A 25,780-nucleotide genomic window follows, 5' to 3' on the forward strand; every position below is an offset into this window, starting at 1 on the left:
GACGGACAGGAAGTTACCTGACACGATCTGACAAGCTGAGGGTTTGAGCTTCAAACTCGACGAATACACAGGTGTGTGTGTGTGCGTGTGTGTGTGACAAACTTAATAACAGCTGCAGGAGAAGCTTGCTTCTTTAAACCTCAACTGGAAAAACATCAAGACCAGGGACAATGCTGAGGTCTCAGATTATCAAATTTATTTTAACCTGCAGCTGAATAAACCCTAAATATAATCATGATATTTTTTACATTTATTTTTTATTTATCTATATTTTTATTTGTTTCAATTTATTAAATTTCATTGTTGATATTTATTTATTTATTCCTTTATTCATTTATTTGTCTTTTATTATTATTTATCTATTTATATATTTACATTTACATTTATTTCTTTATTATTATTATTTTTTTATTAATCTATGTTTTTATTTATTCATTTTATTTTTTAAATATTATTATAAATGTATATATATATTTTTTTATTCATTCATTCATTTGTCTTTTATTATTATTTATCTATTTATATATTTACATTTGTATTTAATTATTTATTTTTTTATTTTTGTCTATGTATCTGTTTTTTTATTTATTTCATTTTAAAAAAATATTATTTATATTTATTTATTCATTTATTTATTTATGTATTTATCTTTTATTATTTATTTATTTATTTATTTACATTTGAATTCATTTATTTATTTATTTTAATTTTTAATGTTATTATTTTTATTATTATTTTTTATTATTTCATTTTTTTTAAAATTTATATATTTATTTTACTTTAATAAAATTTTCATTATTATTGGAAATAATATGAATAAGATGATGTTGTTTTTAAGAGTCAGCACCTGCAGCGTGTAAACGGCTCAGACTTTAACATTTCAGAGTTTGCACAGAAATCAGATTGGTAATGAAGTGTTTCCGCCAGCAGAGGGAGCAGGTGAGTCACATACCGAGACGCACAACGTGGGAGGTACCAGACAGTGTGTGTTTGTGTGTGTGTGTGAGTGTGCAACACATCATCCTGACAGCTGCAGGGGGGATCAGCTGAGCCACACACAGGCAGACAGACTGAAGTTTGTGTGTGTGTGTGTGTGTGTGTGTCCCTGTGTGTACCTTGTTGTCCATGTACTCCAGCCACTGCAGGCCCAGGTTGGTGACGATTCGTGGCGTCCCGTCATCGACTGGCAGGATGTCGATCTGAAACTTCTGTGGAGCAGCTGTGACGATCTGAGATGAAGAGATTTAAACTCGTTTAAAGTCAGACGCTGGAGGAGCAGAGAGCATGGTTTAGAGATTTTCAGATTCTATCCCAGTTTGAAGAATGAGTCTGGATTATCGATGTGTTCCTGTAAACTCAGAGTCCTGCTCTCAGGAGGATCAGCTGACCTGATCAGCTGGTACTCAGCTTCCTGTACGACGCCGATCAAACCTGACGGACTCAGAAACGACCTCGTCGAAGACCTTTACAAAGGTCAGGAGAGCTGCTGCACACACACACACTCTCCAGGTCATGTGACCATTCAGGCAAATATGTCTGAGTGATGGAGAGATAATACACACAAGCCTCAGGATGTGTGTGTGTGTGTGTGTGTGTGTGTGTGTGTGTGAACACCTGTCTGTTGTCCTCAGTTTAATCACAGGGGCTGTCGGCAGTGACAGGTGGAGGAGAACTCGAGAACGCTGAGAGCAACAGATAAACCCACAGTCTAGTCCACACACACACACACACACTCACACACACACTCTAACACACTAAGTAGTGTATTTTCCCACCTGTTAGGACTCTCATTCTCTTGAACCCACCCTGGGAGTCTTCACTCTAACGTTATAAATGAAAATGCTCCTCCTTCACTCAGACCCTGGTCCAGTCTGTGTGATACTGGAGCCTTCAGAGACTAACACAGATCTGTGATTGGTCTGTCCTCAGTCTGGACAGACTCCGTCCTACAGTCACCTGGAGCTTTTTCAGACACCGTCCAATCACCGTCTCTCTAACAGGATGTTAAACTCTGCCGTCTGTCCTTCAGAACGAGCCAAACTCCAACAGAATGACCTCAATTATAAAAGCTGTCAGTCCGCAGGTCCTCACAGGGATAGGAGAACAAGAACACACACAAACTGCTGATTCATTGCTCCATCATAAAAAGGTCACACACACACACACACACACACTCATACACACACACTCTCAAACACTGGGTGCAACCATGCATGCCCATCTCGGCTAATTCACACATCAACTGTAATAAAAACGTCAAGAAGCTGCCTCTCACACACACACACACACACACAGAAGAACATAGTTCATTGGATAACCTCTAGGCCTGATAAAAATGCAATCTGAATAAACCACTCATGAGTCAGTCCCCAAAGAGCTCAAGTAAACTGCAGTTCCCTGAGTGTCCACTAGAGTCTGTCTCCAGTAGTGAGTCAGTCTCCATAGAGCTCCATGTTACGGCTGAAATACACCAGATACCTCTCCAGTGTGCCACGCTGACCAACTGATAGGTTTCCATTCAAGTCAATGTGTCAACTTACACTGGATCCGTTCTGAGTGGTTTGTCGAGCTGTGACACATAAATTCAGCGTTGGGGAAATCGAGTGGGACAGGAAGTTGTGATCAGAAACTACCTAAAAACATGAGCTGGCTTTCAAAATAAAACAAACCGTGTCAAAACCAGTTGGTATCTAGTTTGACTTCGGCAGCAAACTGACATGATAAGCAGAGCCAGAACAGGGTATGTATGCACGTTCAGCCATTAAACAAACGGGACCATTGGTCCTAAAGTTTCTGTTAGCGTTAGCCGCATGCACAACTGCAAATAATCGTCCAGTTAACGAATTACACAGAGAAAAAGACGCAGGTGCAGATTACATCATAATTAAGGAGAACCCCCTGGAAAACCCTATCAAAAAGAGTCGAACTGTGCATGTCTACCGCTAATAAACAGTGATAACCCTAGCGAGAGGTAACAGCGTGTCTGAGAGAAGATCAAGAAAAACATTTTTTAGCCATAGAAATAAAGACTTTATTACAAAATTGGAGTCTTCCCTCTTTTTCATTTTGTTCCTATGACTTTATCTTTCACACCTTCACACACACTCAGACACAGACAGACTCAGGCGTGTTACCTCCTTGCCGCCCTCCTCCACCATGAACAGCAGGTTGGTCCCGTCGCTCACGCTGAAGCTGAAGCGGTCTTTCAGAAAGTTGGAGCCGTCGTGGTTGTAGCTGATCCTGTTCTGGTAAACGTCGTCCATGCTGAAGCTGCTCGTCTGACGGTAATGCTGACCGTTACTGGTCCGCTCAATGGTGCCGTGGCGAGGAGGCTGCACCACGGTGAAGATGATGGACTCGGCCTGGAGACAGATGGATGTAAAAATGACGCTCACAGAGGAGGATTGGTGTCAGTCTGATGTTTGAAGCTCTGAAGAGAATTTTCCTCATTTTATCTTTTCAGAATCACAGACTGGTCTACGGAAGCGTACTGCATTCACTTAAAGAAAAAAAACAACTCGTGTTTTTCAGAGTAATTTATTCTTCGGTTTGTTTTTTGAGGTAATTAATTTAGTTTTTCTGATAAATATTTTTTTATTAGTTTGTTTTTGTTATAATTTTTTCTGTTTTTATGAGTAATTTTTTTGTGGTAATTAATTTGGTTTTTCTAAATAATATTTTTTTATTGGTTTGTTTTTGTTATAATTATTATATTGGTTTGTTTTTTGTTATAATTATTTCTGTTTTTATAAGTAATTTTTTGTGGCAATTTTTTTAGTTTTTCTGATTAATATTTTTTATTGGTTTGTTTTTGTTATAATTATTTCTGTTTTTATGAGTATTTTTTTTTCTGTTTTCAGATTACTTTTTTCCTGTTTTTCGGAGTAATTTTTTCCCGAAGTATCAAGATGCTTAGAAATCCTGTGAGAACCTCCAATCTGCAGACGACTCCCGTGGATGTGTGGTGGCTCCTGTGTCCCGCACGGATCAGAGATCCTTAGTTTTCTACCGGTCCGTACCGGGTCACTAAAGGTAAGGTATTAGCCACACACAGGGTATGATACCCTTGTTATGTTTTTGACTTTATCCTTATATTTTATATAAGCCTATTGTTCAATGTAATTCTTAAGAAATAGACGAAGATGTGGCATTAAAAAATGCATTGCTTCTGCACTGGAAAGCCGGTAGAAAGTTAAGGATAAGGCTAATATGAGCCGAACAGAATCTCTGATCCGTGCAGGACACAGGAGCCACCACACATCCACGGGACCCGTCTGCAGGTTGAAGGTTCTAACAGGATTTAGAAGTATCTCGATACTTCAGGAAAAAAAATTACTCCTAAAAACAGGAAAAAAGTAATCTGAAAACAGAAAAAAATACTCATAAAAACAGAAATAATTACAACAAAAAACAAACCAATAAAAAAAATATTAATCAGAAAAATAAAATTAATTACCACGAAAAATTATTCATAAAAACAGAAATAATTACAACAAAAAACAAACCGATAAAAAAAAAATTAATCAGAAAAATAAAATTACCACAAAAAAATTACTCATAAAAACAGAAATAATTACAACAAAAAACAAACCAATAAAAAATATTAATCAGAAAAACAAAATTAATTACCACAAAAAAATAAACCGAAGAATAAATTACTCTGAAAAACCTGAGTTGTTTTTTTTCCGTACTGGTCTGATGTACTCTTAGCATGATAACATATCTCAGCCCTGAGTCTCTACAGAGCACGCCAATGGACACGCATTATCCTTCAGTGTCCAGCAGGGGGCAGACTGACGCACAGACAGCTATAAAAACTGCTTCAGCTCTTTTACAAAGTTAACAAGTGAAATGTTTCTCACCTCTGTGTCAGCGTCTGACGCCTTCAGCTCAAACTCCGTGATGGTTTTCCTCACGCCCTCCTGGACCCTCATCCCAGGAACCTGCAGCAGCGGCAGCGAGTCGTCCACGGGCCGGATGGTGATGTAGAACGTCTGAGCCACCTGCACACACACAGGCACACACACACACTCATAGGGTTAGTGTGTGTTCGTCAGGGCCTACATGTTGTGTTGTAGTGTCTTCAGGTCAGTGTTCAGCCTCCTGAGCTGCGTGTAAACACTTTTTATTTCCCGTAGTTTAAAGAAACACGGCCTGCAGCTTCCTGTCACACTTTATTCTGTCACTTCTGTCAAACACAAACCTGCAGATGAACAGAGTTTGAGCCAATCTGTCCTTGGAGGAGCTTGAATCAGACTGAAGTCACAGGATAATCAGCATGCAGGCAGAGCGGCAGAGAAGAGAAGGTTACCAAAATAAAAGCCTCAGACCTCTTCACCAACACAAAGCAGCTCAGTGTGAGCACACAGAGCGGCCAGCCGGCCGTGAAGGCCAAACCTGCTCCTCCACATGTTTACTTTAGTCCTCTCAGTCCTCATTAGACCGGATTAAAGAGCCTGTGTATGCATGAACGGGTCTATGGGGGTCTGAGGGCCTCCTTATCTACGCTCTGAGGGCTTCAAGTTCATCAGGTTTGATTCATTATAAACTTTACGAGCTGTTTATTAAAGTTAATGACTGCTCTCAGGGTCAGAAACTCTCCCTGAGTTTTTCTTTTTTTTAGGAAAGTTTGTTTTTCCTTGTCTGCTTTTTTCTTCTTTTGGTGTTCCTTTCTCACCTCGTTTGTCCCGTCTGACACGATGAAGGAGAACTGGTCGGCGTGCTTCTCTTCTTCACTGGTGTGGACGTACTGGACGCTGCGAGCCGCCAGGTCAGCCTGAGTGAAGGAGCTGATCCTGGTGCCTTCAGGAGGAGGAGAAGAAGAAGATTGGGTGTCTAATTAGTTTATGTGTTTTATTAGCTTCCTGTCTGTGTGTTGTTAGAGCTTCTCCAGGTGTTTCTTCTAGTCCAGGGGTCTGTAACCTTTAGTTTCTTAGGAGCCATTTTGCTTTCATTTAGTCAGTGGATTTAGTCAGTCAGGAGCCACAAAATGTACTTTATCTACTATATAGACTATAAAGTATATAAAACTCTATTCATACTTAATATCTAGTGAAGTCAAAACAAGTTGTTTTTTTGATTAATGAAACTATGCCTCAGTTTTTTTCAAAACATTTGTGAAAAATTAAATTAAATGAATAAATAAATAAATTTTAAAAAATTGCCGACTTTGAAAAATTTGCAAAACTATCAAAAAAGTTTTAAAATCATTCACTTTCAAAAGTGTCAAAAAATTGAGATTTCCAAGACTTGCAAAAATTTCAAAAACTTCTGAATGTATAGAATTTGCAAAAAATGTCAGAAAATAAAAATTCCAAAAGTTTTCAAAAAATTCCAAATAATTGAAGTTAAAAAGTTTGCAAAAATTTCAAAAAACATTAAAAACTTAAAAACTTACATTTTTTTCATAAATCCTGAAAATTCAATGATTATGTAAAAGTGTCACAAAATTTTAAGATTGTATATATTTGCAAAAAAAATTTAAAAACAAAAGAAATGTAAGAAAGAAGCAAAAATTAAATTTCAAGAATACGCAAAAAAAAGGGAAAAAAATAAAGTCTTCAAAAATTGCACAAATTCTGAAATGTCTACAAAATGCAAAAGTATCAAAAAATTTTGAGATTTTAAAAACTTGCAACAATTTCAAAAACTTCTGAATGTAAAGAATTTGCAAAAATGTCAGAAAACTGAAATTCCAAATATTTTTAAAAAATGATGAAAAAATTTAATTGAAAAACTTTGTAATAATTTCCCAAAATTTTGCACAAATTCTGAAATTTTTACAATTATGCAAAAGTGTCCAAAAATTGAGATTTCCAAAATTGAAAAAAAAAAAAAATTTAAAAAATGTGCAAAAATGTTTAAAAAAAATGAAATTTCAAGTATTTGCAAACTTGAGGTTAGCCACAGGTGCATGGAAAGTTGGTGGGCTGTTGATGTTGTAGGAGGTGAAGTAGAGCGGTGGCAGGCTTTATTGACAGATGGGATGAAGATTTAGTTCAACTAAATGTTAACACAGGATTTTATTTAGTGTCAGTGTCTTTAATCATCAATACCCTCTGGAAGAAAAATAACTATTCTTTATTTCAATAATATTTTTTAAAGCTACAAGGAGCCACTGAAAAGGAGTCAAAGAGCTGCAGGTTGAAGACTCTTGTCTTAGTCTCTGTGTCACACAGGAGTTTTTTAATATGCCTGAGTCTGTTTCGGTCTCAGAGCTCACTCTGCTCCTGTTTGGATCTTTTTAATGAGCAGATAAACAGTTAAAGCTGTTTAATGAGGCCACAGCTCCTCTTTACGCTCACTGTAAAACTTAGAGTGAAACATTATCAGTCTGACTGTATGTGCTGAATGTACCTCTGCAGGAAACTGAGAAACAGATCTGATGAAGGAAACAGGTCAAACTAAAGGAAACAGACTGGGCTAAAAGAAACATGTCAGATTAAACAAACAGATCAGAATCAAAGAAACAAATCAGACAAAAGAAAAGTTTTGAGTTTGATGAAGGATAAACAGCTGCTGATCGCAGGATGAGAGGAAACTCTGAGCTTCACAGAGGTTAAAGGTATTTATAATCCAGTTGAAAATATCTGTGGTCGCTGACATTCACACCCTGGTCCATTTTTAACCAGCTGCAGGGATCGGATCCTCCTGAGAGAGGGGGACAGTTTTTAACTAGAGATCCCATCCTGACCTACAGCCTGGGGAGGAAGAGCTCAGGTCTCACGTGGATCCTCCTCAGCCTCACAGAGAGCGTAACAGACAGACTTTACTTCAACCAGGAAAAGTCCAGATAGAAAATACTTTTAGGGGCTGAGCTGGATCCAAACGGAGAGATCAGAACATGAGGAGGACCAGAACCCAGACTCAGCTCTGTTTATGGCCCTATCTGTACACCTGAGTTCTCTCACAGTCTGTTTCACTGACACAAGTCGCATTATGGATGTGGGTTAAAATACAGAGGGTGGGATAAGATTGTTATGATGGCGCAGCGTTTCAATGTGTCCCTCTCTAGGCAGAAGGTTCCTGGTTGAGGAGTTACTTCCTCTCACAGTCAAAATTGTCTAAATTCAGACATATAACATCATAAATGAAAATTGTATTTATTTATTAATTTATTAATTTTATTTTATTTTATTGAATTTATTTATTTTTTCTTTTTTATGTATTTTATTTTTTTAATTATTATTTTGTATGTATTAATCTAATTTAAATAATATATTTTTCATTTATTTTTTTGATTCAATTTAATTCAATTTATTTATGTTATTGAATTGATTTATTTTTTTATTTTTTTTAATTCTTTTGTTTTTTTTATCATTTTGTATTTATTAATCTAATTTAGATAATATATTTTTAATTTTATTTTTTGATTAATAAATTTATTTATTTATTTTTATTTATCAATACAATTTAATTTATATACTTTTATGTTATCTTTTAATTTATCAAATTTTATTAAATTAAATTAAACTTAATTTATTCTTATTTCATTTATTCATTTATTTATTTTCTTAAATAGGAGCAGCTGTCTGATGTTTTGAATGACTACTGTTGTTTTTAAGATGGAAAGAAATAAGTAACCAGACAGAATCTCAGCGTTTGATAATAAAAAGAGATTGTTTTTCCTCCTGAAGCTGGATTAATATCACTGTGAGTTTAGTTTCTAATCATCTGAGCAGCTGCAGTAACAGCTGGTCTCCTGCAGGGGTCCTCAGTAATCCCTGCTCCCACCTGCAGGTCACACCTGAGCTCTTCAGACAGATGAAGAGAAGACACTTGTCTCCTCATAGTTAGGACTCAGTTAGCTTAGCCTGTTAGCATGAGCTGTAATGACTCTGAGATGAACTCAGGGTGTTAGCCTGCAGCTAATTAGCATGCAGGAAGCACGCTCAGTGATGTGAAGAGTCCATTCAGCTGAGGAGGAATGTTCAGTGACATGGAAACACACCCCTGTGTGAATGTGTGTGTGTGTGTACTGGATCCTTCCATATGTTCAGAAACATGATGAGTCAGACTGTTTGGAGCTAATTCAGCGAGTTATGAGAGTGTTTACCTTAAACTTTAATAAATCTGCTCCTCATTGCTCTGACAAACAGACGGTTAGAAACGAGGAAAGAGGTCACAGCGTGATGTGACCTCTTTCATCCCATGACTCTGTCTCAGTGGGTCAGAAACATTACGTACTGCTGGTGAGGCGTGGCGTACCTGGGTTGGCGGCGTGCTCCAGGTGACCCAGGCTGGTCTGTTTGGTGATCTTGTAGATGAGCTCGCCGGGCTCGCTGTCCTGATCGCTCGCTGACAGCTGCAGCGTGGTCAGCTTCTTCATCGAGTTCTCATCCAGGACCAGACCTTTGTTCACCTCCACCGAGGGGGGAAGACGGTCCTCTGAGGAGACAAGGAGACATGTTAGGAAACATGGAGGAGGGCGAGGAGGAGCAGGAAGAGGAGGAGGGGTCGTCGTACCGAGCACGCTGATGAAGAAGGCCTGGTCGATCAGCTTGTTGCCTTCAGGGTCCAGGAGGTTGAATTTGAAGGACAGGCTGCCTCCCCTCTCCCCTTTCTCATGGCTGAACTGTAGCAGACCTACACACACACACACACACACACAGAGTTACCTGTAAAGTCTGACTCACCTGTGGAGGGAAACCTGCTGTATAATTCAGCGCTCAGGTGACAGGAAAGGTGAGTGTGAACCTTTGTTGACGTCGTCCTGCGTGAAGCTCTGAATCGGTCCTTTCATGGAGATCTTGTCCAGTCGTCCGCCGCGGCTCAGCTGGAGTTTACCCGCCTGCAGGTCTTTGGTGAGGACGTACCTGAGCTTCAGACTGTCTGAGTCCACGTCAGTCCCTTTCAGGTTCTGCTCGCTGATCTTAGAGGACGAGCCTGAAACCAGAGGACAGTATGTTTACATCCATTCAGGGACACGACCTCTGACCTTTCAACTCTTGAAAACCCTTCAGCATGAAGTTAATCCGGATTATGTTATTGATGCCTCAGCTGTAATCATTAATCAGGATTATGTAAACTAGGATGGTCTTAACCCCGCCCCCTCGTTTACCACAGTGCTGCTCTGGCTCCGCCCCTCACCTGCGGGCAGCTGCAGGCCTCTGTTCACCGTCATCCTCGGGCCCTCGCTCTTCCTCACATCCATGGTGAACTCCAGCCGGCCCGTGTGTGTGTAGATCCCGTCGGTCATCGTGAACCCCATCTCATCGGCGCCCCCGCTCACCGTCTCAGGTGTGTAGACCAGCAGGTGATCCAGGACGTCCTGATAGGTGAAGGTGGATCCCTGAGACAGGACGCGCCCATTCTCCAGAGGCTCCGAGTAAAACTGACGACGTCGCAGTTTACCTGGAAGAAGAGACAGGAGGGGCGTGAGGATAAACCTCTAGTGGACACTCTGGGAACTGCAGTTAACGTCTTCTGTGTGTGTGAGAAAGTGCTGACGTTGGTGACTTGAGTCTCGTATTGGATGTAGATGAGTGTGTGTTATTTACTGTGGGCTGAGCAGCAGTGTGTGTCTGTAACTCTTCATAAATAATGGATCAGACTGTAACGCTCAGCCCAAACCTCGCCTTACATCGGGGAAAAAAAAGGGGACTCCGTGGGCGCAAATAGTATAATAACTCTCTTTTTTTCTTTAATTTACACAATCTCAAAAAATAATTTTACAACCCCTCCCGTTTTTTTTTTACAACTAAATAACACGCCCCCCAAATCAGTATAAACCAAAAAAAAAATTACAAAAACCCTTCACGCGTCAGCGTGCGTCTCCGTCATAAAAAAAAACTAAAAAGAAGCACAAAATAACCCTCAAAACCAAGACTTCAAGAAACAGAAAATATCCCCCAAGAACCCTCTAACGAAAAACAAACGTTCACCACCATAAGTCCAATGTACAATAGTTTTTTTTCTTGTTCTTAACAAAAAAAAAAGATCCTCCTTCGCCTCCTGCCCCGAAGGTTTGGGCTCTTGAAACACAACGTCACCGCAAAAAGGAAAAATAGTCCAGCAAAAAGGAAAAAAAAAAAGATCGATCAAAATTAAAACTCTGGTATACCAGGAAAAAATTTGAAAAAGAAACCACAGCAGCGACCTCACCCAGGTCCGGGAGGGATATTCCACGGCCACGCGCTCCTTTGTCCTTTCCCGGCGGGGACGTCCGCAACCCGAGGAAACAGCCCCACAGCCGGCACCGCAGCTCAACGTCCGTTGACTGTAATCACCAGTTTTCTGGTATTGATCATTTCCTGTTTTTTTTTCCTTTTCTTTTCTTTAACCCCCGTTAGTCCACGGTTTCTCTGCGCGTTCCTCCGGCCCCTGTTTCTCTCGACACCTCCCGGTCCTCCACACACACCTCTTCCCCCACGCCACATCCTCCCTTTTATCAACTTGGCTTCTAACATTATTTTTATTGCCCTCCTCAACTACTATTTGTACAGGGACTTACATCAGGCCTCCTACAATGAACTAAGCCTACCTTTTTTTTCCTTTACTCAGTTCATTTATTTTTCTATCATTTCCACTCATTTTTTTTTTCCATCACGGTGACCCTGTCACAGTTCCCCCCCCCCCAGCCGAAGGTAATGGAGGCTGAACCCCAAAATATGGCTTTAGGTTCACTATGTTGACAGTATCCACCCTTTTACTTTGGTCATTCCACTGTACTATGTAGTTTATGGGGCCTAACTTTCTCATCACTGTGGCTGGACCTGACCACTTGGGCGCAAGCTTTGATGAGAACTGATCAACAGCTTTTGAAAGTGGGTGAGAGCGAACCCAGACCTGGTCTCCCGGCAGGAGCTGTGCACCTCTCCTGCGGGTATTATAATACCTGGCTTGTCTAGCCTGACTCATTCCCACTTTCTTTCTGACTTCTTCTGACATTTTTTGTTGTCTTTCAAGGAGCTGATAAGGCGCCTGCTGGGGTGAAGGCGGTGGACTGACCAACCTCTCTAATGGACCTTTGAGAGTTCTACCCAGGGCGAGCTCTGCAGGAGTTCTACCTGTAGTTTCATGTCGTGCCGCATTGATGGCAAAGCGGAACTCTCTGATCCACTGGTCCCAAGTGCTGTGTTGGTTTCCCACATAAGAGGCAATCATGGTCTTAATTGTGCGGTTGGATCGTTCTGATAGATTAGCCTGGGGATGATAGCTCGTTGTAAACTTCTGCGTCACGCCCCAGGCTTTACAGAGACTCGCCATCTCGTGGCTCTTAAACTGTGGACCACGATCAGAGACCACCTCCCGGGGAACACCAAAGCGGGTGAAAATCTCATCTTTTAGGATGGTTATGACTCGCTGTGCCTTGCTGTCCTTCAGGGGAAATACTTCAACCCACTTGGTGAAGTAGTCAACAATGACCAACAGAAATCGGTTCCCTGTCTTACTGCGGGGAAAAGGTCCCATGAGATCTATTCCGAGTTTCTCCCAAGCACTCTCAACTGTGGTTGACTGCAAAAACCCGGCTGGTTTTTGGTTTTCAGGCTTGTATGACTGGCAAGTATGACAACACCGCACATGGTTCCACACGTCCTTCCGGACTGTTGGCCACCAGGCCACCTCCAGGATCCGCAGGAGGGTCTTTAGCCTGCCAAGGTGACCACTTAGTGGATGATTGTGAAAGTACTCAAGGAAGGCCGGTACCAAGCTCTTGGGAACTACTAGTTGGAACTTTTCGCCATCATCCTTGACTGGTGACTTTCTATAGAGCAGTCCCTGTACCATTGAGAAGCTTACTCTGCCGGGCCTACCAGGGGTTGCAGCGCTTTTCTCCATGTCCCTCACTTCAGAGTCTTTTTCCTGTGCTCCCCGAATCTCAGCCAAAGTTGTTGGGAGGTCAGAGGTCCACCTGGAGTAATTCACAGCAACCAAAGCTGGGTTTTGAATTCCTACTCCTCTGGACAAGGCGTCAGGCACAACATTTTGCAACCCCTTCCTATAGCAGACCCTAAAGTGAAACTGCTGTAGACGTAGGGTCCACCGTGTTAGGCGGGAGGAGGTTTTCGGACAGTTAAAGGCCCAAGTAAGAGCAGAATGGTCTGTATACACAGTGAACTCCTTCCCCTCCAGGTAATGTCTCCACTTTTCTACTGCCCACACGACAGCCAGACATTCCTTTTCTGATGTGGAGTAATTGCACTCCGCTCCTCTCAGCCCCCTGGACGCATAGGCTACCGCCTTTTCTCCTTCACTAGTCTGTTGCACCAGCACTGCTCCCAGGCCTACATCACTGGCATCGGTGTGTACCTCAAATGGGAGTGAGTGATCAGGCTGTACTAGGACGGGAGCCATGACCAGAGCTTGTTTCAGCCGATCAAAACTTTGCTGGCACTGTTCTGTCCAAACCCATGCCACGTCCTTCCTGGTCAGTCGATGCAAAGGGGCCGCAAGGTCTGCAAAGTGAGCAATGAATTTGTGATACCACCCTACAAGCCCCAGGAACCGCTGCAGAGATTTCACATTGGTTGGTGTGGGATAGGATGACACAGCTTGTGTTTTTTCAGGGTCCACCTGGACACCCTTACCCGAAACCAAATGACCAAGGAACTTTAACTCCTGGCAAAAGAAGTGACATTTCTTGATGTTGAGGGTAAGGTTCGCCTGATGGAGTTTCTTCATCACTGCATGCAGGTCTTTCAGGTGCTGTTCTCGTGTAGGGGAGAAGATGATTACATCATCAATATACACGAAGCAGATTTTCCCCCTGAGGTCTCCCAGTACCTTCTCCATCAGGCGCTGGAAGGTTGCACCTGCATTCTTCAGCCCAAAAGGCATGCACCGGAACTGGTACAAACCCACAGGGGTGATCACGGCTGTCTTTGCTTTGCTTTCTTCAGACATGGCGACTTGCCAGTACCCAGACTTGAGGTCCAAGGTACTGAAGACCGTAGCTCCATGTAGTGACTCCAGCAGGTCATGAATCAGGGGCATGGGATAAGCATCTTGTTGTGTCTTGGCATTTAGAGGCCGGAAATCAACACAAAACCTTGGTGACTTGTCAGGTTTGGGCACAAGGACCACTGGTGATGCCCAGGATGACTGTGAAGGCTCGATTATGCCATCCTTAAGCATTTGCTCCACCTGCTCTACAATGATCTGCCGTTTGTAGGGTGACACTCTGTATGCTTTGCACCGGACGGGCCTTTCATCTGTGGTGTAGATTGTATGCTCTTCTACAGAAGTTTTCCCTAGCTTGCCTGAACAAACCTGGGGCCAAGCTGTAAACAGTTCTCTTACTTCAGGAGAAAGCTCTGCAAGATCAGAAAGGGGGTTGCCTTGAGCGGGATCTGCTTCTGGTAATGGAAGGGCCATAATAAGACTGACAGTGGACCTAATATTGTCGGAGGGCTGATGCATGAAAGGATAGAATGTGTACCCTCTGGGACCCTTGACTCCATAAACCCTGTCCCCTAGATTAATGATGGTCGAGGTCTTGGTGAGAAAGTCTAGACCTAGAATAAGGGGGAACGCTAGGTTGGCATCTGCAATGATGTACGTCTCCAGTGACCACATCATATCATGCCAGTTATACAGAAGTTGTATTTTGCCTAATGCTCCATGACATGTTTTGCCATCAGCCAGGGCAAAGCTCTGGTTGTCACTGGGCTTTAACATCTCACCTTCCTGAGCTATCTTCACCCACTGACTGTGTCTCATAAGTGAGTAGGTGCATGCTGTGTCAAAAACAGCACTGCACTGGACACCTCTGACTCCTATCGGGACGTGTAAGAGAGAAGGGACAGCTTTCTTTCCTTGCTGCACTATAGTGACTACATCAGCCGGTTTCTTGGAGGACCATTTTTCTTGAGGTTTCTTTAACATTTTCCCTTTTGCCTTCTGCTGGTCTACTTTTCCCCAATATTCTTTTGCTGCAGTGCAGTCTTTCTCTACCAGACTACCAATGGACACCAGATGCTCCACTGTGGTCACTGTGCCTCTAAGACACCCAGCTATTCTTGGATTACAGTTATTGAGAATTTTCCTGACTAATTCTGCCTCTGTGATTTCCGGTTTCCATCTCAAACAAAGAGCACGATAGTCATAGGCAAAATCTCTCAAACACTGGTCAGGCAACTGTACCATGTCTCTGAGTTTTTCCTCTACCTCTGCAAGGTAATCAGGGGGCAGAAAAGCAGACTGAAAAGCCTCCCTAAACTCTAGCCAGTTGTGAACTTTTGACTTTGCTACACTCCACCAGCTATGAGCTGGCCCTTTAAGGACACTGGACAGGGCTCCTACCAGCTCTGCTTCACTCAAGGGGCGTACCGCCAGAAATGTTTCACACTGATCAACAAAATTAAGGACATCAGCTACCTCTCTAGACCCGCTGAAAGAGGGAAACTCCATGTGAACTGCTGGTTTAGAATAAATCACTGGGGCTCTGGCAGACTGGCTGCCTGAGGTGTTTCCTTGGCTCAAACTGGTAGCTGGAGGTGAGATCAGAGCTTGAGGGTGACTGCTAAAGGAGGCTGGAGTTGACGTGACTGCGGAGTAAGAAGTGGTCTGGGCAGTTCCAGGACAACCCTGTGGAGGAATGGCACCCTGCATGCATGGTGAGGGCAGATGGGAGACAGCAACCTTGGACACACCTGAGGTGTTCGTGTTACTATTCGGGGTGAAAAGGTGTTGGTCCGTCGGATCAGGAGCAGCTTGACCCCGTGCAGATCGGCCATGGCCTGGTTGAAAATCAGATCCAGTCGGGAAGAGAGTCTTTTGTAAAGCAGGGAGGCTGGCGCGCTTCAGCCGTTCAAGCTCTGCTTTCCACTTCTCATCACGTCGCTGTAAACACTCCACCAGTTGAACCTCAAAATCTCTCAGTGTTGTCACCATGCGATGTTCCAGCACTTCCAGGCTTTTGTCCACATATTCTCGGAGACTTGCCTCACGGTTGATGGCGCTCCCTACAGAATCTCTAAAATCAGTCTCCAAGGATGTAACCTTCTCTATGACTGACCCTAACTCTGAGCTAATAGAGGCTAGGGCTGGAAGTGGGAGATAAGAAGATACTTCTCCCTCTTCATCCCTGTCATCGAGCTCTTCAGATTCAGACAAATAAAGTGAACTGATAAGTGAAGTCACCTCTCCTACCGGATCTCTTCTCGTAACCCATTCATCCCTTATCCTGTCAGTAGGATTCTCATTATCCTCAAACCCTACAGTAGGAGAAGACATCCTGGTTTCTGCCTCAGTATTATCATTTGCCCCATTGCTATCCAATATTCCCCCCCGTGGCTCCAGATTTCCATCAGCCATGTTTTTTTTTTTTTTTTTTTTTTTTTTTTTTTTTTTTTAACTGTGTGTAATTGTAAATCTTTTACCTTTGCCTAACAAATAAATCATCAAAAACAAACAAACCCTGTTGTTTAAAGTTCAGTCTAACACTCTTTTCCTTTTAAGAGAGATCCCACTTACCTATCAAACAATTTCCCCTTTCCCCGTACGGGCCACCATATGTAACGCTCAGCCCAAACCTCGCCTTACATCGGGGAAAAAAAAGGGGACTCCGTGGGCGCAAATAGTATAATAACTCTCTTTTTTTCTTTAATTTACACAATCTCAAAAAATAATTTTACAACCCCTCCCGTTTTTTTTTTTACAACTAAATAACACGCCCCCCAAATCAGTATAAACCAAAAAAAAAATTACAAAAACCCTTCACGCGTCAGCGTGCGTCTCCGTCATAAAAAAAAACTAAAAAGAAGCACAAAATAACCCTCAAAACCAAGACTTCAAGAAACAGAAAATATCCCCCAAGAACCCTCTAACGAAAAACAAACGTTCACCACCATAAGTCCAATGTACAATAGTTTTTTTTCTTGTTCTTAACAAAAAAAAAAGATCCTCCTTCGCCTCCTGCCCCGAAGGTTTGGGCTCTTGAAACACAACGTCACCGCAAAAAGGAAAAATAGTCCAGCAAAAAGGAAAAAAAAAAAGATCGATCAAAATTAAAACTCTGGTATACCAGGAAAAAATTTGAAAAAGAAACCACAGCAGCGACCTCACCCAGGTCCGGGAGGGATATTCCACGGCCACGCGCTCCTTTGTCCTTTCCCGGCGGGGACGTCCGCAACCCGAGGAAACAGCCCCACAGCCGGCACCGCAGCTCAACGTCCGTTGACTGTAATCACCAGTTTTCTGGTATTGATCATTTCCTGTTTTTTTTTCCTTTTCTTTTCTTTAACCCCCGTTAGTCCACGGTTTCTCTGCGCGTTCCTCCGGCCCCTGTTTCTCTCGACACCTCCCGGTCCTCCACACACACCTCTTCCCCCACGCCACATCCTCCCTTTTATCAACTTGGCTTCTAACATTATTTTTATTGCCCTCCTCAACTACTATTTGTACAGGGACTTACATCAGGCCTCCTACAATGAACTAAGCCTACCTTTTTTTTCCTTTACTCAGTTCATTTATTTTTCTATCATTTCCACTCATTTTTTTTTTCCATCACGGTGACCCTGTCACAAGACTCTGGACTCAGGATCTTAATCCTCCAGCTCTGATTTATCTGTTTGGCTCCGTACTCCAAAAAAGTTTTACCTTTAGAGTTCAGCTCAGGTCTGCGAGAGCGCGGCAGCATCCTGACGTCTGTGTTAGAGACACACTCTACTTCACCGTCTGATATATCTGTGTGTGTGAGTGTGTGTGTGTGTGTGTGTGTGTGTGTGTGTGTGTGAAATCACTCCTGCTTTCTGTCCCATCAGCCTCACACTCTGCTGGTTTTATAGCCTCTGTACATTCGCTTTCACTGGCTGTTTTATTAGGCTGTTACTGTTTGTGTGTGTGTGTGTGTGTGTCTGTTTTACAGATTAAAAAAAAAAAGTCTAAACTTTCCCCCAGCAGGTGTAACACATGTTTTTGTTGTGATAATCTGAATAATCCAGATTAAGAGCTCTGAAGTTAAAACAACTCTTTGATGGCGTCCCTGTCAGGTGGATTAATGTCATTAAGAGGTTTTCCTCCTCATCACAACCAGAGAATTAAAACCTGCTGATGAGACTAAATGAGGTTTTAAAACATCAGAGTGCTTTTGAACGCAGCACAATACCACACTGTGAACTGATGGTAAATGAGAGCAGAGAGGGAAAAAATGGAAGCAGATTAGGGCCACTGAAAAAAACATTCATATTTTTTTCAAATTAATATAAGGTCAGAATTCTGACTTGTTTTCTCAGATTTGTCAGATAATGGTGTTAAATACCAATTTCCACCCTGTTTACTCAGATTTTTTTTAGATTAAAGTCTGAAATCTTGGAATTCCCACTCTTTTCTTGGATTTCTCAGATTAAAATCTTTAAACCTGGAATTCTAACTGGTTTTCTCAGATTTATCAGATTGAAGTCTTTGATCACATGATTCTGACTTTTTTTTCACTCAGATTTCTCAGGTTAGAGTCTCTTATCTCTGAATTATGACTTTTTCACAATTTTCTCAGATTAAATTATTTAATGTCAGAATTTAAACTAATTTTTTCATATTTCTCAGGTTAAGGTCTTAAATTACAGAATTCTGACTTTTTTCTCAGATATCTAAGATTGCAGTATTAAATCTCTGAATTCTGACTTTTTTCTCTCAATTTTCTCAGATTAAGATCTTGAATTTGAGATTGCTGACATTTTTCTCAGATTTCTCAGATTAAAGTCTTAAATCACAGAATTCTGACTTGTTTTCCAGATATCTCAGATTAAGGTCTTTAATCCTGTGAATTTGACTTTTTTCTCCATTTCTTAGATTAAAGTCTTTAATCTGAGAATTATGACTTGTTGTCTCAGATTTCTCAGATAAAAGTTTTTATTCCTTGAATTCTGACTTTTTTACTCGGATGAAGTTTTTAATATGTGAATTCTGAAATTTTCCCACAGATTTCTCAGATCAAAGTCGTTAATCCCAGAATTCCGATTTTTTTCAGAGAATTCTGAATTCTGAGAAAAAAGTCAGAATTATTAGATTTAAGTCAGAATTGTGACTTTTTCTCTCAGAATTTAAAAAATTCTGACATTTTTCTTAGAAAAAAAAGTTATTTAAAAAAATTGGATGTAATTTTTTTCAGTGGCCCTAATCCCCTTTTGTAAAAAAGTGACACAGAGACTGAGATTAAAACTACAGATAACAGAGATTCTCCTCATAAACAGCCCTTGGTAAATCAGCCTTTTTAGCATCATGCTAACATGCCAACAGCTAACATGCTAGCTTTTTTAGCCTCAGGTCCTCAAACTCACAAGTTCAAACAGAAACGAAACTAAAGTTAAAAAAAAAATGTAATTTAAAGTTTTTCTTTCAGCCAGAAGAGACAGACACATTAGAGTGTGTGTGTGTCTCTGTTTATGTGTGAGTGTGTGTATGTGAGTGTGTGCGTGTGGTTGTAATAGTTTGTTGGTGTGTGTGAGGGATGTCTGCAGTCAGTGCTGCTGCAGAGGATGCTCGGTGTGTTTGTCTTGTTTAAAACTGCTTCACTGTCTAAAGTGAGAGTAATGTGTTTATAGGTGTGTGTGTGTGTGTGTGTGTGTGTGTGTGTGTGTGTGTGTGTGTGTGTGTGTGAGGGGAGTAATATTTTATGTTGTGTGTGTTGTTTATCATAGTGTGTATATCTGCTAATACACAGACTGTGGTTGTTTCATGTCGGACTGAGCTGACGGAGGTCGACCTCCTGACGTTGCCGTTTTCTCAGAGCGCTCACCGTACGACGGCTTCCTGATGATGGTGAAGACGATCTCGTTCTCAGGTGTGTCTCTGTCCTGGACGCTCAGAGACGAGTTTGTGATGACGACTCCGGAGTTTTCCTCCACGTGGAGGCTGCTGACTGACACCACCGGCTCGCGCTCCTCCTCGCTCTGCTGAGGAAGAGGAGGAACAGGTGTTACTCTAAGAACATCACCTGTGTGACATCATCACCTGTGTGAATCATTACCTGGATGTCCACCTCCACGTTGAAGGCCTCGGTCTGGCTGTGTCCGTCACTGACGTAGAAGCTGAAGACGTCCTGTTTGACCCGAGCTTTCCCGTCTTGGACGTAGAAGATGAAGTCAGAGGTCAGGTCCTCCAGGGAAAACGGGACGTCAGGGGTGACAACTCGTGCTCCGCCCACAGAGCCCCCTGCTGGGCGGGAGGATATACCCACATTAGATCAAACAGTCTATTTAACCCACTGCTCCACACACACTCCTCTGCCCGTACCTCTTCTTCTGGTGTTCTCGATGAAGCCATACTTCGGAGGACTGACCAGCCACACCAACAGGTCCTTCCTGGGCGTGTCCTGGTCCGAAACAGCGATGTGATTGGTGGAGAGCAGGACTCGGCCTCCCTCCTGCACCTGAACAGAGACAGATAATCATGTTCAAATGATAGACTGAGATTTTAGACACAACCTCCGAACATGTGAAGCCTCTGATTAAGTGTTATAAACTGCAGTTCCTGGAGTGTCCACTAGAGGCTGTGTGCAGAAACAGCAGGAAACACACACACATCCATTCAAAAAACCAATTTTTTATGAAGATAATAAGGTTGAGATTTTTTGTTTGTGACTTTCAAACACGTCTGTTCTCTGTGATGATAAACCAAAAACCTGCACACGAGCAGAAACAGCATCAATGCGCCAGCTCTCAGTAAACATGGGTTCATGTTTGAAACATGAAGCTGAGTCCTGTGAGGCTGCATCTGACTGAGGACTTTAATAAAACTGTCAGAGGAGGATCGGGCTGAGGCTGAATGAATTTCGGAGAAACTTTAAAATTCTTTTTCTGATCTTTGCCTCTCGGAGAGATCACTGAGCTCATGAATTTAAACTCGATCTGAAACCAGACGATGTTTTGAGAGGGTTTCACCTTTAAATGTTCTTTTAGCTTCCAGAAAAATCCAATCAGACGCTGAACAGACCCAACCACAGGAGATCGGGGTCTGACTCTGACTCTAAAGAACAAGGTTTTCTCCTTCCTCTGCCTCCTCCTCCTCCTAATCTTTGTCTCTTTTTCTCTCTGTCTGGACACACTCTTCTTCCTCATAGTTTCACCTTCATCACACCTGACAGCTCCCCTCCCCCTCCTCCTGCACCAGGTGAGCTCATTTCAGAGACGCAGCTGTCTCAGCAGGTGTCTGTACCTTGATGCCGCTGCGGACGATGACCTCAGGTGGTTGTCGGGGTGATGATGTGATGGTGATGGTGCACATCTGGTTGTCAAGGCGATTGTTGTCTCCGTCGTAGACAACAAAGTGAAAGATGTCTGTGATTGGCTGACTGCCAGTCTCCAGAGAGGTGACGTACCTGATCCGAGAGATAGAGGAGATCACGGTTATCATTAAATTACAGATTATATCTTTACTTTTTTTTTTACTTCACAATGAAGACTATATAAAGAGAATGAAATTCCAAACTAAGTCAAAATATAGTGAATAGTCTTCTAAAAGTAAAATTTTAAAAATTATGGAATGGTACATGTGATGAATTAGTTTTTTTAAACTAAAAAAATTTAAAAAAAATAATAATAATTGACTTTTAAAAAAAGTGAAAAAAAGTAAAATTTGAAATAAAAAAATGCAAGTACTTGAATATTTTTTGAAATTTCAAAAATTTGCAAAAATTTCAAAAATGTGTTGGGTTTAAAAAAAACAGCAAAATTTAAAGACATTTGACAATGCAAGATTTCTTTAAATTTTGGCAATTTGCTTCACTCATTATTAGGGGCCACCCATGAAAATCTTTGTGATTATTATTATTATTTTTCCGCGCAAAACCCCAAATTGCGTTCCTTTAACTTGACTTATACGTCTACACTCCAATCCACAAAATTCTGCCCTGTGTGTTATTTTTTTTAATTCATAAATTTCCAAACATTTCAAAGAATAATTGACCTCTCAAAAAAATGTAAAAAAAATTTTTAGATTTGAAATAAAAAATTGTAAATATTTAAATATTTTTTGAAATTTAGCAAAATTTGCAGAAACTTCAAAAAAATTTGTTGGGTTTCAAAAATGGCAAAAATTTAAAGACATTTGATAATGCAAAAATGTATTTAAATTTTGGCAATTTGCTTTACTCAGGGGCCACGCATGAAAACCTTTGTGATTATTATTATTATTCATCTACGCAAAACCCCAATTTGTGTTCCTTCAACTTGACTTATACGTCTACACACTTAGCCACAAAATTCAGCCCTGTGTGTAATTTTCTGCCTGCATAGATTTCGTCCCGATACCTGCTCCACAGCACCCCCTAGCCACTGAAAAATCAGCCACGCTACCTGCTTTGAATAACAGCGCTGAAATTTTTCGTATATACCCATCATGCCTAGATCTACAAAAAAATCTCTTATGACCATACTCTATTCTGAACAGGAAGATCAGTAATTGAACTTGAAGGCCAGATTTTGACGATTTTTGGGGACGTTTGTCAACAAACTACTTCTAGGTTTTTCATCAGATCAACTCCAAACTTGGTCTGTTTATACTAGACACATTAACAATGAAAACATATTTAAGGTTGTTGTATAACTTAATGGGTGTGGCCAAAACTGCCTGCCAAAGTTCGACATTTTTTCACCTAAATGAAAACCTAAGTAGCTCTTATGTACAATGTTGGATCAGCACCAAAATGTGCACACGTGTTCTGTGCTACAGCCTACAGTGCCCCCTACTGTGACCAGGAAGAGGTATCTTTTTCTCTTTTATTAAAAAACTTCCTTTTTTAATCATTTTCTTTTGAATCCTGCTCAGAAATGTCTTTCAGGCCGTCATAAAGCATCACTGATCACGTCGTGTCCTGTAGTTAAAGGGTGTGTCCATGCCACCACCTCAAACTCTGAAATCTGGCCATTAACCAGGAAGTCATAGTAACGCCGTCATTTAAAGCCCAGTCCCCTTCAAATTTCGCACACACCATTAAGGTCCATCTCAAAACACTTCTATAACCTCAAATCTCTGCTACTGCAATAGCGCCACCCTCTGGAAATGCCTGATACAATGTCTTACATGTGTAGTCCAATTGTTTTGAAATTTTAATGAAATGATCACAGTCAGATAAATTTGCAAATAATAAAAAAAAATCAAAACTTTGCAAAAAAAATTGACATTTAATAAATTTAAAAAAAAAAAAAAAATCTTAAAATACAAAAAGAGATTTAATTAGCTAGCAAAAAATAAATTTAAAAAATGAAATTAAATAATTAAAGAAAATGTGCAAATATATCAAACAATTTTGATATTTAAAAAATTTCACAAATAAAACTTGAATTTAACATAAATTGATAATGTTGACCAACCCATTATTTTCTTGTCGTTTGCTAATGTCTTGACACATTTTAAGCATGTATATTACGCCAGCATGTTGTGAGTTAAATGAATCCATCCACATAGAATTAAAATCTGTTTTCTTCCAGATTAGTCTTTTTGTAGGTGACCCTTGGACATGAAGAATCTGAGTTTAAATAATCATTATCCAGGTAAGGATGGGGAACAGGTGAAGCTTTAAACCAGGTAAATGTTTAAAGGGAAGCAGGGTTCAGACAGTCTGTCTCTCCTCAGAGATCAGTGAGTTCCTGGTCTGTAAAGAGACGTTTTTTAAAATAAACTCGCCGCTCTGATGAAAACATGTCTCTGCGTTAATGAGCAGAGCTCGGCAGACTATAAAAAGCTTTGCATTAAGCTCCTCAGAGATACGGCTGCTAATCTCTGCAGAGCGCTGATAAAACATAAACACATAGATACACGTGTAATCTCCTCTAATCCTGTTTCATTCAGAGAATAATCCAGCTGCTGTTAGTCTGAGAGGGCGCTGAGGGAGAGACGAGTCAGAGATCCTCTCAGGCTGATCAGAGCTCCAAGACCAGGACGAAGCTGTTAGCACAGTTAGCATAATTAGCATATTAGCAACATTTAAAGTGTACTTCAGCAGGGAACAGAGCAAGAGGTTTGTAGTTTCTCCTGTAAACATGCTGAGTCTTTGAACGCACCACTCTCCTCTCCTCCTCCTCTCCTCCTCCTCTCCTCCTCCTCTTGGTTCATCAGGGAGCCGTTTCAGCCCTCAGTGTTTTATTGAAGATCTAAAAAAGTACTCGTTCCCTCTCATGGAGCCTCGTGAACTTTTTACTGCTGAGACAACAGTGTCTCCTGAAACCACCGAGGGTTTTTCAAAGTCATTTCTGGTTTATGTTCGCAGGTTTGAGCAGATCTTCAGTTTAATTTTCCTCTGAAGTGGCATTAAACCATCGAGGGAAACTCACTGAACTGAACCTGAAGAACTACTTTTGGCTGTTTTTATCTGAGCTTTTAAAAACAGTCGATGTCTTTGAAGAGGAGAATCACGGCGGACTGAAATCTGAGTTCAGCTCTTTGACCAACGAGAGAAGAAGAAAGATGCTGAAAGGCTGAAAGGAGGAGGGAGGAAGAGTCAGGGAGGAAACATTCATTCAACCCCAAGGAAAACACCTGAACTCTTTAAGGTAAACCTCTCATCAGCTGTTCAGGTAAGCTCTGACCTCATCAGGCCCCTCCCCTCTCACCTGATCCGGCTTCTCCTAATGTCCTCCATGGTGAAGGAGGAGTACTCCCTCAGCTCCTGGTGCTCCTGCTGGGTCTGACCCCGGGTCAGGATTCCATACATTGGAACTGACACCAGCTGGACCTGGATCTGATCATCAGGGGACAAGTCGTCCTGAGAGACGAACACAGAACAGAGAAAGAGATGATGATGATGATGATGATGATGATGATGATGATGATGAGGTGGAGCCTTTCAACAGTAATCATCATGCGTGCATCCTCACAGTATAAGCCAGGCTTTAGCATGCTAACACTAGGAACACGTAAGCATTCTCACAGTACAGCCAGCTGTTAGCATGCTAACAATTAGCATCTGTTGGCATACTTACAGTATTAGCCATGTGTTAGCATGCTAACAGTTATCATCATATGAGTGCTCTCACAGTTGAGACCAGGTATTAGAATGCTAATAGTTAGCATCATCTTAGCATTCTCACAGTGTACATAAGGAGTTAGCATGCTAAAAGTTAGCATTACATTTGTGTTTTCCGATGTAAGCCAGGAGTTAGCTGGCTTACAGTTAGCATCATGTCTGTATTTTCACAATTTAAACCAGGTTATAGCATGCTAACAGTTAGCATTATGTTTGTGTTCTCAAAATGTAATCCAGGTTTTAGCATGCAAACAGTTGACATAGTGTGAGCATTTCACAGATTAAGTTAGCTGTTCGTATGCTAACAATTAGCATACTGTAAGCATACTTACAGTGTAAGCCAGGTGTCAGCATGCTTACAGTTAGCATCATGTAAGTGTTATTACAATTTAAGCCAGGTGTTAGCATGATAACAGCTAGCATCATGCGAGCTTTCCTACAGTATAAGCCAAGAGGTAGCATACTAACAGTTACTATGATGTTTGCATTTTCACAGTATAAGCCAGGCTGTAGCATGCTAAGAATTAGCATTATGTTGGTGTTCTTACAATTCAAGCCAGGTGTAAGCATGCAAACAGCTAAGATCATGCAAGCATTCTCACAGTTTAAGCCAGGAATTAGCATGCCAGCAGTTAATATCTTCTTAGCATTCTCACAGTATAAGCCAGGAGTTAGCATGCCAACCGTTAGCATTAAGTTAATGTTTTTCGATGGAAGCCAGGAGCAAGAACTGCTTAGGGTTAGCATCATGTTTGCATTCTCACAGTTACAGCCAGGTTGTAACATGCTAGGAATTTGCATTATGTTAATGTTCTCACAACGTAAGCCAGGTTGTAGCATGCTAAGAATTAGCATAACGCTAGTTTTCTCACAACG

The 25,780-nt window shown here is 41.3% G+C and overlaps 1 protein-coding gene across 1 annotated transcript in view; it reads right to left on the reverse strand.

The window, feature by feature from the left end:
- Positions 1 to 25,780, reverse strand: part of fras1 (Fraser extracellular matrix complex subunit 1) — a 113,639-nt gene that overhangs the window by 12,534 nt on the left and 75,325 nt on the right. The window contains exons 38-50 of the mRNA XM_074670703.1: positions 24,492 to 24,643; positions 21,097 to 21,259; positions 20,176 to 20,311; positions 19,910 to 20,094; positions 19,679 to 19,835; positions 10,090 to 10,353; positions 9,697 to 9,885; positions 9,466 to 9,585; positions 9,208 to 9,387; positions 5,678 to 5,802; positions 4,863 to 5,003; positions 3,135 to 3,362; positions 1,116 to 1,229 (exon numbers count right to left, since the gene is read on the reverse strand). Of these exons, the coding sequence (XP_074526804.1) occupies positions 1,116 to 1,229; positions 3,135 to 3,362; positions 4,863 to 5,003; positions 5,678 to 5,802; positions 9,208 to 9,387; positions 9,466 to 9,585; positions 9,697 to 9,885; positions 10,090 to 10,353; positions 19,679 to 19,835; positions 19,910 to 20,094; positions 20,176 to 20,311; positions 21,097 to 21,259; positions 24,492 to 24,643 (2,154 nt within the window). The remainder of the gene's footprint in view (positions 1 to 1,115; positions 1,230 to 3,134; positions 3,363 to 4,862; positions 5,004 to 5,677; positions 5,803 to 9,207; positions 9,388 to 9,465; positions 9,586 to 9,696; positions 9,886 to 10,089; positions 10,354 to 19,678; positions 19,836 to 19,909; positions 20,095 to 20,175; positions 20,312 to 21,096; positions 21,260 to 24,491; positions 24,644 to 25,780) is intronic.

Source organism: Halichoeres trimaculatus, unplaced genomic scaffold, assembly GCF_033239565.1.
Source record: "Halichoeres trimaculatus isolate MK-OKI-2021-1 unplaced genomic scaffold, fHalTri1.1 fHalTri1_scaffold_5, whole genome shotgun sequence".
NCBI lineage: Eukaryota > Metazoa > Chordata > Actinopteri > Labriformes > Labridae > Halichoeres > Halichoeres trimaculatus.